We start from the raw sequence: 15,535 nt of genomic DNA, 5'->3' as shown, positions 1-15,535 counted from the left end.
GTATTTGTGTTGTGACTTTTGTATTTGTGTTGTGGCTTTTGTATTTGGCCTGACACCTCTGGGCCACCGTACAGAACAGTAGAAGTGATCAGTAAGTAAGTAAAGGACCATTACATTTGAAGTCAAGTACAGTACTTCAGTTACACTAAGGGGCGCTGCCCACTTCAACTAGCTGTTACATCGAGTGTTAAAATACCCGTTAACTTTACGAACCTGGCAACCCATCGTCCACGTCGTCATTTCCGAAGAAGAGGGTTCGCACGGTTTGCATTTTCTCTCCGCCCGATTATCCCCCGTACACACACACATACGCACAGTGTTCAGTGATCGTTTTTTAGCAGCATCTTTTAGCTGTCCTGCCATTCGTCTCCACTGTTATAACCGCCCCGTCGACGCGGCCATGACAGCTGTCTCCTCGAGGGAAGCAAGAGTCGAAACGAGTGGTATCGATTCGCTGCCGTGTGGGATCGGAGAGAGCGAGGGACGTTCGATGGACACCGTTACGGGCCGATCCACCGAGGGGAGCGGAGCAACACGTTACACCAAAATGGCAACCCCCTATGTCACAGATGAATCTGGTAAGGCTGGTTCATGTGCCAGACCTTTTGTTTGTTTGGTCGAAATGAATAAAAAGAACGCGTCTTTATTTTCGTCAGCACAACTGTCAACAACATGTTTAACGACGTTTTCGATTCGGTCGTTTTGTTTTGCCAGCTAACCCTAGAGCTAATGCTAGCTGAAACGGCTAACGCGATACTCATCCACTATCTCTTTTATATCGTGTATCTATCGCACGTCATTCTTTACTGCTGTGAAAAATATGCAATATGCTGCCGTGAAAACATTTAGGTATTTACTTAGCTCCATTATCCTCTTGTATGACCACCTTACGTTACGTTAGCTAGCTAGCATTAGCCATTTAGATATTTCTGCTGTACATGTGAACGGCCAGTGAGTTCATGGTGAGATATAAGTATGTCTTATTGACGGTACCACTTTTAATTATTAACGCGAAACATTTTCACTAACATAAGTAATGTCATTATGATCTCAGGGAAGTTAAAGGCATTTATTTCACAAGCTAGAACAGTAGGATCACGTTCTTACAGATTTTTTTTTTAATAACCTTTATTTAACATCAGAAAAGAACAGAAGATTACAATTCTTGAAGTTATTGTAATAGTTTCTAAGCATGCAGAGCAGTGATGAAATGAGAAGCGAATGCAGTTTTACAAACCTCCACAGTAATCTATTGAGCGCTGAGATATTTTCTTTGTTGTGATGAAAGTCAAAGCGAGTTTACAGGATGAATAAAAGGTCTGCTGGTTTAAAATGAGCAGTTTTCTTCATTCAAATATATCAGTACTCCTTTAATCTAAAGTGTTGTATCTGTTGCTCTTCAGGGAAATACATTGCTTCCACTCAGCGACCTGATGGAACATGGAGGAAGCCGAGGCGGGTAAAGGATGGATATACCCCACAGGAAGAAGTACCAGTGTGAGTGCAGTTATTCTTTCCCTACAGCTGTGCACAGAATGTATAAATCATAATCTCATCGTGAAAGTAGCAGTTGGTTGCAACAAGCAGGGAGGCTCCTATCGTTGAGAATGGGCCGATATTTATTAGGAATTACTAATGCACCTTGAGCAAAGTGATAAGTAATTTTTATCCACCACTTCAGTTTTTAATCTTTTGTATTTCTTGCTATTTCAGATATGAAAACAAGTTTGTGAAGTTTTTCAAGAGCAAACCAGATCTGCCACCTGGGATGGACGCGTCCGATGCAGCGCAAACAAAGCAGCAGCAAAAGATCCCCGGTTGCGGGGACGCCGAGGCAGCCGGCCTCTCAAAGTCTGCCAAACGCAACATGAAACGTAAAGAAAAACGAAAACAGCAGCAGGACACGGACGTGGACTCGGCGGGCGACGCTGTCGAGAACCTGTCGATCTCGGAGAGCGGCGAGTCTTCAGACAAGACTCATGCGCTGGGTGCCGTCAACGATTCCTCAGCAGACGCGGCTGAAAAGGCCAAGAAGATCAAAAACCTGAAAAAGAAGCTGCGGCAAGTTGAGGATTTGAAGCAGAAAGTGGACTCGGGGGAAATAACAGAGCCAACAAAGGATCAGTTGGAAAAGCTTCGTCGGGTTAAGGTCTTGCAGGATGAGTTACAGCAGCTGGAGCTCGATTCTTGAAGCTATAAAGGAAGGCAGATGGGTCGGACAGACTAAACATACAAACTACATACTTAAAGACAGGGAAAGGACCTTTTGCAGCTTTGTGATCATGGCTTCCACTAAACACATTCTACCTATTTGATATTCATCATGAATTCTGGAAGTGAACACTCTGCGCCTTTCAAGCGGAGAATGACGGATGTCCACCTAGCAGACATTTCATCTTCAGAACTGACAGGCCTGTTTCTGTTTCAGATCTCCAGATAACAATATGACTCCTGCTCATGCACTTGTATCGGTCAGACCACTTATTTTGTGCGTGTCTGTCCTTTTTCCATTTTGTACCATTCATAGCATCAGGTGTCATCAGGTGAAACGTTTGTTGACTTGTTTGTTCTTAATGAATTAACAACATTTTTTTTTGTTTTGGTCAATGATTGGATGGCCCCTTGTCGTCGCACTAATGTTGAGCTACTGTCTATACAGTCACATCACATTAAAACATGCTGTGTAAAAGGTTTATCTCATACTGATTTTTAGTGAACAAGTACTCTCTGAGTAGCCTGGGTAACTGGGGAGTTACTTGGAAGTCAGATTGTAAAACAAGTCTTTATTTTGGAAACAAGTTATACACTTAAAGGAGAAGGCTGGTGGTATATTTTTTTTCCCTATCCCACAAAACGATCCAAACCAATACATTATTGATCCTGTCGACAAGTATTATCTCTGTAGCCAAAGCCTGATGGTTTATTCCTCTGTGCCATTAAGCTCCTTTTGTGGAAATAGAAAAACTTTAAAATACAATAAAATACATCAATGAGACACAATGTTGCCCCTGGTGACATGTTCCTTTTATTATGATGAACTTGGACACTGTAGTTACTTTGAGTTGATCCCAAATAAACTGCCCTGCTTCCCTAAATACTCAACAGCACCGACTGTTTATCAATCTGCAGCTGAAAGTAGTCTCCAACAAACACAATATTAACTCCTGTCTTAGTTACGTTGGCTTAAAGCTACAGTGCCCAGCTGTTTGAGGAAATGAGTGACCAAGCTTTTTTTTTTTTAAATGTTTAAGTTAAAAATGGTGACTTTTTCTCTTATTTATTTACGCTTTTGGAAAAATGGACAGTAAGAAGAATACAGAATGAAGCTGCAAGTATCCTCATTACTTTTTTCCTTCTCATTTTGAATAAATTAAAGTTAAGAGATTTGAGCCGCACCAGCAAGTTTGTCTTGCACTTACTATACTCAAAAAAGTGTGGGACTCTAAAAATGTAGATAAAAAGAATAGTGACAATAAAAACCTGATTGTTAGTCCTGGGGGTCAAACCCCCCAAAATACTGTATCCTACATTACCCTGACACCATAAGAGATGACATTTCTTATGGCAATGAAACATCACAGAATAATTTCCTTCTTTAAATTTTAACCACCATTGCATTGTGGGAGAATAGTTTACACTGAAAGCATATTAAAAAATGTGTTTTAGTGAACCGACAGCTTTGAGTGTACTTTCCCCACTTGTGCAGTGTGAACTCACTGCATAGTGAAAACCCACCCAATAGTCCGGATTTTGTTCTGCTCCAGCAAGCTCAATCGATCAATAACGATCAATCCGTTATGTTTAAGTTGGCAAAGGCAGAAGGATTTGCCTGAACCCAGAGCAGGATCCCTTCAGCAGTTAATATATCAAAGATGCCCTCTACATCACTCCACCCTCTACTCTAATTTACAGATTAGAATTGTTTTTGGCCGGTCTGAGTCTTTCCCAACCGTCCACTTACTTTTTACGAGCTGCGTCTCACAGTGGAGGAGGCGTTCTCGTTCTCCATTTAGACGATTTGTAGCGCTGGTTACATGGGGGCGCCATTGTTTTTCATTCAATGGGTTTTTTCTACATGGTGCACGATATAATTAGTTGTTGTCTCAAGGAGGAAGTGCGGTGAGTTGTTTTGCTCATAGAGCTCCAACCACGAAGGGAAAGATGTAAGATTTATGTGGAATATTGTACGTTTCACAAAACATTATTTCGGGTACATCCGTCACACTTTAATTCATGTCGTACGGAAAACCTGCAAAGTAATTAAATGGTTACAGGTGTTGTTGTAACTCACCTCCAATAGATGATGTGTAGTATACTTGCTTCCTTTGATGTAAACACAATTACTTGAAAGCTATTCTTAAACACTCCAAGACAAATGGCTCTAAATGGTGGTGCAGGAGGCGTGATTAAGCTGTTAAGTGTCTGAGATATGTTTGGGTTTCTGTCTTCCGCGCATCACATTCCTAGTTAAAGGTTTGTTTTGTGGCTTGGAGGCATGTCCCGAACAGACTCTTGGCCGTATAAAAACTGAATCCCTAATCTAAAACAACAGGTTCAGTTCTGACACGGCTGATTCTCGGAGGATGGATGGAGAAGGAGGAAGTCTTCAGTGATGCTTTGTAAAACCTGGAACCTGTTAACCAGATGCAAAGGGTTTTTATTTGACTGAGTGATGGACTGAGACCCAAACTGGAAAATGGAATATAAGCTGGAGTTAATGGTGATTCTTGTTCTGCTGACGACAGCTCCATCTGTGGCCCTGAGCAGAGAAGAATTAAAAGAAGCAGTGGTAAGAAAATGCAGAAACGTTTAAGATGCTCAAACAAAGATTTGCTGAGGAGTTTATCCTACAAACCTGCAAAAAAGAGTTATTCATGGAAGCATTTCAAGGCAGTACAATATATGAAATGCTTCACAGAGAGAAAATACAATGTTTTGGTGTGAGTTGCCTCGTTTGGAGATTTTGGATGTAGAGATGTCTGACCCTCGCCAATATTATGCTGCTCAAAGCACCAAGAAAAGATATTTGCTCTTTCCAGAGTTATTCAAGATAATCCACAGACCTTCTTGGGATCAGTTTCATGTGGGAACTCTTTTCTTTCAACCAGAGTTCCAACTTGAAATGATGCATGATTTGTCCAAAACTAGGCAACTCACTCCAAATGAAATCTAGTAAGTTAATAAAATATGAATTTCTGATTTTGGAATGCAGGACTTGGATTTTCACAACCGTTACAATGACTGCTCTTTCTTTAGGCATATTTAAGGAAGTATGGCTATCTGCACATCCCACTGGATGGTAAAAGCCAAACCCATCCACCCGAGGAGATAGTGGAAGCCCTAAGGTGACCATATTTCAGCCATTTTAACAATTTAGGCAGATTTTTTTTTTTTACCTTTACCCCAGATATGTTCATTCTTTCTCTTCTTTGAATGTCAGACTCTTTCAGAAAGCCACAAACCTGCAAATATCAGGAAAACTAGATTCAGCAACCCTGCGGGTGATGAACAAACCTCGGTGTGGACTGGAAGACTCTTTCACGAACAAATCCCTTAAATATCGAGTCTTGGGTGAGCAAATGCATTCATGTCACACGTTCGTCTGATTGTTCCCGCAGTATTTCTTGAGAAATATGTGAAATAAGTCACTTAAATGTTTTCAAATTAAATAGGTTACTGGCGCAAGAAGATGCTGACCTTCCGCATCTATAGTTACACCCCTGACTTGGGTGAGGGTAAGACCCGTTTGGCCATCCAGAGTGCATTTAAGTACTGGAGTGACATGTCACCTTTAAGGTTCAAGGAGCTGCATCAAGGAAGAGCAGACATTAAAATCTCCTTTCACAGAAAAGACAAGACGTGTCCTGTTCCCTTTGACGGACGAGGTAGGAGCTCTTAAAGAAAATGTGAGACGTTTTGTGATCTCCATCTTTTGCTGGGGAAGATGGCACTTGAAACACGGATGGCTTTATCTCTAGGTCATGTTTTAGCCCACGCTGATGCCCCCGAGTCGGGCATCGTGCACTTTGATGAGGATGAAGCGTGGACAGAGGGGAAGACCTCCGGCTCCAACCTTAGGATCGTGGCGGCCCACGAGATCGGCCACGCTCTCGGCCTGGGCCATTCACAACACTACACCGCTCTGATGGGACCTGTTTACAACGGATACCGCTCAGACTTCAGGCTGCATCCTGATGACATACAAGGCATCCAGGCTTTATATGGTAATGTCAGAGTCCTTAAAATACAATTAAAATACTTAAAATACAATTCATGTAGTGTGCAGGGTTGTCTCTTTTCAGGAAAGCCGGAGCAGACTCCTCCACCCAGAAAGCAGTTTATTCCAGATCCTTGCAAGGCCACTGTGGATGCAGTAATGTTGGGTAAAGTATCTGATGCTATCTCATACAGCATGTTGTACATTCATATGTACTTAGTGGTGTTTTTCCCTGCATCGTGTCCCTTGCAGGTGCTTCACGTAAGAAGTACGTCTTCAGCGGTCAGTATGTGTGGACGACGTCCAGCTCTGGCTACAACATTCCCACCCGGATCTCTGGGCTGTGGAAGGAGCTGCCAGGGAGCCTCGATGCAGCTGTTCGCTCTCAGCGGACCGGCAAGTCCTATTTTCTGAAAGGTGGATTAATTTCATAGTTTCAAAAAAATTCTCTCACAAGGGTATGATGTACAACGCTGGCAGGATAGAAGCGTTTTAAAATCACAGCGTTGAAGGAATAGCTTTCTCCTCTCGACGTCTTCTTTCACAGAAGACAAAGTGTGGAGATACTCAGGTTTCAAACTTGACCACGGTTTCCCCAAACGCTTGGCCAACATTCCCGCTAATGTGGACTCAGCCTTGTACTTCAATAAGAACAAGAAAATCATCTTTCTCAAAGTAAGTGCAAAAAATTCTTTCCTCAATGTTTCCTTTAATGTATTTTGAGATTTTGAAGTTTGTTCTTTCAGGGCTCCGGGTACTGGGAGTGGGATGAAATTGGCCCGACAGACTTCGGTTCATATCCCAAACCTATTGGACAACTCTTCCACGGAGCACCCGGCAACACCGATGCTGCATTCACCTGGACAACCGGACACGTATACCTGTTTAAAGGCAGACAGTTCTGGCGTGTAAACCAGCAGCACCGTGTGGAGAAGGCCTACACCGCCAAGCACTGGATGCAGTGTGACGACTGAGCCACCAGAGGTCACCGGGGATTCAACACCAACCTTTTCCTGCACAATGATTCAGAATTAAAACAGCAGGGAGATGCTTATTTATTTGGACACCTTGTGTGAGGAATTAGTACATTATTACTTTTTTTGGAGACAAATTCTGCATGAAATTAACAACAGAATATTGGCGTGTCGTGATACTTCTTTTTTTTCCATTATTATTTAAAAAGTATGTTATCCACTAATAATCAACAGTATATATCTGATATGATCCTGAAATTCTAACTTCATGATATTATAATAGTATATAATATCTCTTTTCTTTTAGGCGTTTTTCTTTTACATGTATTTGAGTATGGATTGAAGATAGTTACCACAAGTTATACTGTAAGAATATTGGTGGGTGTGCTCTGTACTTTTTTATTTGCATGTTTATTAAGTTTATTAATATAAGATGTGTTTTTAGATTGCGCTTTTAATATCTGGCCAAGGAGAGCAGACATTGATCAACTCAGTGCATTCAAGGGTTTTGCTGCTTCGTGATGCAAATAGTTACTGACATATTTGATATCATAGAACAAAATATTAAAATATCTTATGCTAGTTTTCACCATTTTTTTTTAGCATTCATAGCAAAAAATCCATCAAATCTCATCCAAAAAGTCAATTTGAGACGAGGGAACCAGAAGTGCAAAAATGCTAACTCATTCCTGCAGCTCTTTATGGGGATTGACTCGCTTTTGGAGTCAGTCTCAAGTGGCCATTTGAGGAAATGCTGGCTTTGTTTTACAGCACTTCACACATTGTTGCTTTAACAGACAATACTCCAAAAATAGTATACAACCAACCATTTCCTGTGAAATCACTGATTATTGGTTTATTGTCCAACATTCCCCATATTTCTGATGTATATCCTTAATTTTATTGCATATGTTGTTATGAATTCCTATATGAATTTTTATATAACTGTAATATTTGATCTTCAACAGAATTAAAACACAATATAATCTAGACACATGGTGCATAGTTTTGGAGAATAAGCAATTATTATGCCATCCTCTGTAAGAAAACAGCTCAGCCGTGAAACACAACGTGTCTGTGAGATAAAAGCGTTCAAAGGAAGACTTCCTCAAGTCTGACGACTATGTACGTTGTGTTGTCATCATTCAGGGGAGGATCTCTGAGCATCTGAATATCACGTGCATGTTGATGATTGTCTGGAGAAGCAGGTCAAAGTGGATTCATGCCGTCGGTCATGTACGTGAACATTTCAACAGATTATTTAATAATCTTCAGATATGTGCAGGTTGCAGATATCGGGTTCCTTCAGACTGTGAAGACAGGTGCGGCAGCAGCGGTCAGAGGCACCATGGAGCCCGTCTCAAAGTCATAGTCAATTAGAGTATGTGTGATGGTGCTGCTGGTGGAGGAGCCTGTTCCCATCTGGCGCTCCTGAAGGCTCTGGAGATAACTCTGAAAGCCAGACAGAAGAAAGACACGTTGATATTGTACTGACCATCTAATATGATTTTTCTTGGTGAGGCCTTTACTCCTACAATCAGACACAATTAAGAACAATGGAGCTCATGAATGAACATTTTCACTGAACTTTGTGCCACATCAGGCTCAAATGAGCACATGTTCATTAGAAGTGGAAAGAAGCATAATTAACACCCCAATGATAGGATATGCGTCCTGCCCCATATTTCCTACAGAAGTCTTGCTTTTAGAGATCCAGAAAGGAAAGTCTATATGGCTATTTTAAGCCTATAATTGGAATTGTCCAACAGGATGTCAACATAATTAAAAATGTAATTTATATAGGTTTTTAAACTCATAATTGCTCCAAAGTAATGAAATATACAATTAATTTATGAAAAACTTGGATAACAGCACACTAATTGAACATGACTTTCAAAATACCAGAAAATTGGCAGAAGAACGCAGCAGAAGTTCTGCTAAATCACTCATACCAGCCCGTTTTGAATGTATATGTTCATACGAGTGGTTCATTCACGAGACCCATTGATTGCTAGGGCTAGATTTTGCTTCTCTGATGTGAAAGTTGAATGATTCTCAGCCACTAACCGGTGCCAGCACATCCCCAGCGTAGCGTTTCAGTGTTGGAGGCCTTCGCCGACGAGGTGGTTGAGGTCTTCTCCTTGACTCCCTATATTTGTGCTTCTTCACATGTTTCTTGTGTTTTTTGTGTGTAGCTGGGAAACATTCATATGGGGAATAAAATATAAGAAAATCATGAGTTTATTACATTGAAGATGGAAGGATTTCAGCTCATATTCATGGAAAAAAGCCTTGAATGTGCAGATTCAAAACTCACCTTCTGTGTGTGATACTCCTTTGGCGGTAAATCTCCATTGCACCAACACACCAATCAGACCCATGACAGGCCATAACCCAGTGATCGCCCAGTTAAACCAGCAGAATGGCCGTGGGGCGACTTGACAAAACATATCATACACCTGGTCTGGTAGTGTAAACGTCCCGACCAGGTAATCCACACACAGCATCACGGCTGTGGCTCCGAACACAGATGTGTAGATAATGGTAAACAGTTTCTGCCACCGGAGTGTGAAGAGAGCAACGACGATGCCGGACGCCAGTACAACACCGAGAGGCACCCACACCGGGGTAAGGCTGTGAAACTGTCCCAAGACCACCAGCACGCCGAGGGAGAGCAGGCTCCCCAGCTGCAGCCCGCTGAGGAGGAGTCCCATCATGGACACCAGCATGGTCATCAGCCCGCAGAGCACACCCACACCCAGGCCGATCCCTGCCTTTGCCTCTGACCCCAGCTGGGCATCCAACAGGGGCTCCTTGTGGTACAAGAGGAGAACGGCCACTGAGCCGAACAGAAAGCCAGTGAAGAACATGACCATCTTGAAGCAGCGGTATCCTGAAAAATGGAAATGGAGGAGAAAAAAAAAGGTTGCTTTTATAAACGAGTAATGTACCATCTGCCCATTCCATGTACTTAAAATGATATAACTCTCCATGTACAGAAACTTGTTAAAGGTACACTGTGTGGTATTTATAGGGATTTATTGACCGCCATGTTTCTAGTAACAGACATTCCTGTTTTTGCCTTTGTCACCATTTCCATTTCAGGCATTTAGCAGATGCTTTTGTCCAAAGCGACTTACAATAAGTACATTTGTCAAAAATGTAAAAAATATATAATATATTCGCTTAAAACTTACAGGCTTGTACTGTTGGACAGATTCTGAAGGTATACTCGCAGGCCTACATGCTCAAACACATAGGGGCAATTAACACTGCTAAAGCACTGTCACTGGTTTCTTAACCTTTGCCTTTTACTGAAGTCCCACTAAGCTGCTTGGAAGATCCTGTCGATGTTGATGGGTCACACGTTGCTGAAATACGTTTTATAAAGTGAATTTGTTCCAGTATTCACGTCCAGTTCCACCATCTGTCTTTCACATTTTTAATGGGAGTAATATCACTTCTCGGAGCTTTGCCTGCTGTTCTTCTTCAAATGATTAATTATTTACGAGGAAAATGACGGGCTCACAGGCAACACTGTGATACTAACTGGGAACACAGACTTTGGCAGCACGTGTGTTTACATAATGTCACGTGTTTTAGGTTTGTGTTTATTGATTTTGCGTGCGCATGTTTTCTCAGTGAAAACAGAGAAGTCCATTTTGAACTGGATGCACTGTCACCTAACACACAGCTACAAGCGATCTGTTACCTGAAATGTGGGAAATATAACGTGAGAACTAACATGAGTTTTTGTCTGGTTGAACAGAGTGGAAACAGCAACAGGTGGCACCTCATCAATGCTGCATGTGTCAAATTCAGACAGAGGACTTCCCATCTGTCTGCTCCAGCTTTATGTGCTTATCCACCCTAAAACCCTGACAGCTTTCAGACACCTGCCACTGTGGGCGTAAGCCATCAGGTGAGTAATGAGACATTCAAAACAGTGGCAGCAGGAATATTGGATTTGAAGTAGTCTGTATTTTCTACAAAAAATTGCATACATTCACATTCATTCATTAGTTCTGGTGTTATGAATACATACCAAAAAAGGCGTAGATGAGGCCGAATGAAATGCAAACAGAGCACACGGTAGATGGGATGACTTCATACTTGATATTAATCTCTAGTCTGCATATGTCCACCTCAGCTAAACCAGCTCCTGGCTCCTCGGTAACATAGAGTGAAGTGACTGCCATCTTGGAGGATTATTCCTTCTATTGCTGTGTGTAGTTTGTTCTTTGTTCATTCAGGGCAGGAAACCAGAACATCCTGCATGTGGCATTCAGGGAAAGAGGAAGCTCCAGAACGAAGAACTTGTACCAAACAGCTTCCTGTTGTGCACCTGCAAAAGAGCAGGGAGTGTTTTTCCATGGCAACATGGGTACAACTTTCACTGCATTTTCCAGGTTTCTATACTGAGTTATTTAACGTCGCTTCTTATGAAAATCCTGTGATGTAATCCTTAACAAAAATGACTTTAATTCAAGTTATTTAACATGAATAGTTTGTTTCTCATGTACTAATTTCCTTTTCGGGAACCAGGGAAGGAAACAGGGATCACCTCTGAGTTTAACGTCTCTCTTTCCTGGTTCTTTTGTTCAAGAACAGGATGCAGATGAGGAAATGACCTTGTGGCTCGATTGCCTTAGTCATAAAAGTTTATTGTTCCGAACATGTGGTTTGGTACCCCGCTTACTGAACAATATAACAAAAACAGCTCAACAATAACACAAGATATTCTTATTCTCAATAAAGAAAGTATGTGGTGGAAGAAGTACTCAGAGCTATGAGAAATACTACTGTGTATAAATACTCTGAAGTCTGACATTTCAAATAATAATTAAGTCAAATACAAAAGTATAAGCATCAAATACAACAAAATGTAAAAGTATTTATTATGCATAATTGCCTATTTCTGATACTGTACTTATTACTCTACTATAGTATTGGCTAGCTCATGAATTTATGATATTTTAATCTATTCACTAATAATACTTGTTATTTATCTGAGTATCAGAGTGACTAGTGACCAAAGTTAGCTAACATTTTGTTAAACTACAATAATATTTACAATATATATATATATAAACTGAAATAAATCAGTATGAATAATGTATTTTGAAACAAAAGGAGATAAAAAAATACAAACTGTGTCAAGTTGTGAATCATATTTACGCACTCTTCTTGTGTTCACGGCTGTCTAGCTTCAGTGTCGGACACGATTAACCTTATCAGCTGTTCAGGCGAGCTCACGGTCAGCAAATGGAATTAGAGAAGCTTTAGCAGGTGGAGTGATCCTCCTGTCTGTTTATTTCAACGCTGTGTCCTCTCGCAAAGGCGAGTGTGAAACAACAAAACACTTGCACTTTCTAACAGGCTCCTTGACGTGGTTTTGGGAAATTCCACTTCATGAAAAGGATTATTTTTGCAACCTATTTCTGCAATAAGTGTCAATATCTACAAGATCAAATCATTTCCTTACAAAATATGTCACAAAAGATAAGAGTGATACATCTCTGTAAAGGACAAGCATGAAATGAAGAAGTAATTTTTCGGTGGCCTACCTGGATTGAGGCATATCTTCACAGTAAACAGAGAAAGCAGAAAAGTGCGAGCTGTCAGGAGTCGGTGTTCTTCCCTCTGTGAGCCGTGGGTGAGTCTCCACGTCCGACCTGGGCTCGTGTGCACAGCTGACGCCTGACTGAGAGGGAGGCCATCTGCTCCCAGCAACAGTGGGCGGCTGCTGCCAAGTCCAAGGCCATGTCCAGCTCCCATGATCCTACTGTTGCCTCGACTTTGTCCCTGTACCGTCATGCCAGAGCTTTACTTCGCTCCATGTGGCACTTTTAATCAAGGTTAAAGTTGGCTTGAGGTAAAGGGATATTGGACCCTGTTTTGACCTCCTTAAATTCCCAAGGGATCTCATTTCATCCCCCCGTTATTGGACAGACTTTACTAGTAAAATGTATGTGCAGTCTTTTTATTCATCAGACGTAAGCTTAACAAACATTGGAATATAGTGCTGATAATAACAAAACAAAACAAAACCTGAGAATATGTAGGCCTACTTACTTTGAGCAACATGATGTAAGTTTCAGTTCAGTTTAATGTATTAAAGTTTGTGAAGGCTCGTCTTCCTTTTACTTCATTCATTATTTATTTTCTGCATATTTCAATTTTGGGGTGGGTTGGTGTCACAGGCTTCAACTACGATATAAGAGCAATGCAGAAGGAGTGGGTTCGGCGGGTATTTATGGAACTTTAGGAAGTGGCATGGTTGAGGTGATCTGTTAAAACAGAGAGGCAGCCCTCAGGTTAGTGAGACCTCCGGGGCAGTGGCCCTCGATAGAGGCATGAAGTATCCAGGAAAAGGCAAAAGAGACAGCACAAAACAGCTTCAGCACCTTGGACAGAGACACACTTCGGCTCCTGACACCTCTTGAGGCACCAAACAACACAGCTCTGAGCAGCTATCTTCTTTCAGGAGCATCCTATCTCTTAAAAAGAGATGGAAATGTACTGAATTATGAGGTCTGGGGCAGGAGTGCTGCACTGCATGGTGCTTACATGGGGGGCATAGTTTTCATTACGTAATGTGTCACTATGAGTGGCCATCAGGGGTCCATTTTATCATTTTTACGGGGAGACACAGACATTTGCCTGGTTTGCCTCTTGTGGCTGTGAACGCCTGCACACACCAGATTTATGTTGAACTGGAAAAGACATATAAGAGGTTACTAAAATAATTTGAACGTGACACGGTTTAACAAGCTGGCTTAGCAAGACAGCTAGCGTGACAGGCATTTAAAAAACATGTTTTTAATGCTTTTGTTATCATTTAAATGCCTGTGTTTTAGTCTGCAGGCTGTTCATGATCATGTGACCTTCACCTGTAAATTTATATTATATAAATATTGCATGAACTATCCCTTTGATAAAAACAGATAACTACACTACAAATGAATGGGTTGATTGACACATATATTAATGGACTTATGTTTCCTCAGAAGACTGTTTCATAAAGATCATTAATAAATCAGAATGACATGTTCTTTGCTTAGGACGAAGAGTTTTATTAACTTTCCTAACTTGTGAAGAGGCTCATATCTCATCTGACATGTATCACATCTGCAGAGGAGTTTGAATCTATCAGCTGCTGATCGAGCTCACAATAAGGCATTACATTTATTTAAAGGTCTTTTGTACAAAAAGCAGAATATTATTATTTATGTATCCGTGAACACACGTTTGGGAGTGAATTACTGAATTTGATTGAAAAATTAAGGTTTTAATCGACAACAGTGGTAGAAAGTAACTAAGTGGAAGTTGTAATCTACAGTTTGCTTTGACCTACAGTCCTTATGATAAGATCCAGCCTCTTCCTCCACTGACAGACAATAATTGAGTGACGATAGATAAAGAGCATTTTTGGTTCAGACCATGCAAGAGTATGACAGCTCTGTGTTTCAGTGTCCTACTTTAGCTGGAGGAACCCAGATGTACACAGATGTATGAAAAAACAGCTGCAATAATTATGGATGCCCGAAAGAGATTTTTAAACTCTAGAGGGCAGTAAGATCCCAAGACAAAGACACAGCATCATGCTTTGAGGTACCTATATACCTCTTACAGAAACAGAGCTGATCACAGTTATATAGGAACAAGTATTATTTCAGCTTTCTCGTTAAGTTGTTGGGCTTGTGAAAGAAAGACAGATTTTTAAAAAAGGTGAAAATGTATGCAGCAGGGATTGAGATATCTCAGTCTTTCATATCGGTAAAGCTTAAAGACCCACATCTTTTAAGCTCAAAGCCTCCAGTTTGTAACGCAGACCTTCGGTTCTAAATTCAGAGTTTACCCTGATAACACCACTATGACAAAATATGGAGTACTAACCTGATCTTCATGTGTAGATTCGGTGAGCCTCTTTAGTGCCCCTCCAATGGCAGAGCGTTCTCATTACCAGCAGTTGTTCCATTTAGTGTTGCAGTAATACATTATAAAATGAATAGATTTGCATACCGTTAGCAGCGCTACTTACTTTCTTCTATCAAAAAAAAATTGACCTAAAAAAATGGACGATTAATTCATTAATGTTATGGACCGTTTTGAGATGAAAAATTGAAGGTGACCTGTCTATAAGCGTTATTATGCACCACTAACCACATCCAACAGAGATGTCACAGGACACGTTTACATCAATGCAGCAGGTTGAACGGTTAAACCCTTTTAGGTCAGCAAAAACAGGATTATCAGGGGGTGTAGTTACGTTTACTAGTTTTCTATTGGAATGGATGGTATTCTTTTAGCTTGTATTCCAACTTTTCAAAGTTCCATGTTT

At 41.0% G+C, this 15,535-nt stretch overlaps 3 protein-coding genes across 4 annotated transcripts; 2 read left to right on the top strand and 1 right to left on the bottom strand.

The window, feature by feature from the left end:
* Positions 1 to 267: 267 nt before the first annotated feature.
* pym1 (PYM homolog 1, exon junction complex associated factor) lies at positions 268 to 3,170 on the top strand. The gene is made up of 3 exons (XM_084015169.1): positions 268 to 578; positions 1,404 to 1,497; positions 1,714 to 3,170. Exons 1-3 carry the CDS (start codon positions 401 to 403, stop codon positions 2,189 to 2,191), a joined length of 750 nt encoding a protein of 249 aa, XP_083871295.1. The 5' UTR covers positions 268 to 400; the 3' UTR covers positions 2,192 to 3,170.
* Positions 3,171 to 3,717: 547 nt separating this feature from the next.
* On the top strand, positions 3,718 to 7,607 carry LOC311017135 (matrix metalloproteinase-19-like). The gene is made up of 9 exons (XM_084015305.1): positions 3,718 to 4,789; positions 5,257 to 5,345; positions 5,441 to 5,571; positions 5,673 to 5,885; positions 5,979 to 6,224; positions 6,303 to 6,383; positions 6,470 to 6,634; positions 6,765 to 6,892; positions 6,964 to 7,607. Exons 1-9 carry the CDS (start codon positions 4,697 to 4,699, stop codon positions 7,189 to 7,191), a joined length of 1,374 nt encoding a protein of 457 aa, XP_083871431.1. The 5' UTR covers positions 3,718 to 4,696; the 3' UTR covers positions 7,192 to 7,607.
* Positions 7,608 to 7,711: 104 nt separating this feature from the next.
* On the bottom strand, positions 7,712 to 12,913 carry LOC311016757 (transmembrane protein 198-like). 2 transcript variants are annotated; one of them, XM_084014681.1, is made up of 5 exons: positions 12,759 to 12,913; positions 11,237 to 11,536; positions 9,509 to 10,084; positions 9,259 to 9,386; positions 7,713 to 8,643 (listed from the first exon to the last, which is right to left on the bottom strand). In XM_084014681.1, the coding sequence occupies exons 2-5, from the start codon at positions 11,388 to 11,390 to the stop codon at positions 8,497 to 8,499; spliced, it is 1,005 nt and encodes a 334-aa protein (XP_083870807.1). In that variant the 5' UTR covers positions 11,391 to 11,536; positions 12,759 to 12,913; the 3' UTR covers positions 7,713 to 8,496. The 2 variants fall into 2 exon arrangements, with proteins under 2 accessions (XP_083870808.1, XP_083870807.1); XM_084014682.1 differs by lacking the exon at positions 12,759 to 12,913 and having other exon boundaries at positions 7,712 to 8,643; positions 11,237 to 11,393.
* Positions 12,914 to 15,535: the final 2,622 nt, after the last annotated feature.

Source organism: Eutrigla gurnardus, assembly GCF_963514095.1.
Source record: "Eutrigla gurnardus genome assembly, chromosome: 8".
NCBI classification, from domain to species: domain Eukaryota; kingdom Metazoa; phylum Chordata; class Actinopteri; order Perciformes; family Triglidae; genus Eutrigla; species Eutrigla gurnardus.
The sequence above is the reverse complement of the archived record's forward strand: the minus strand, read 5'-3'. Positions and strand labels throughout refer to the sequence as shown.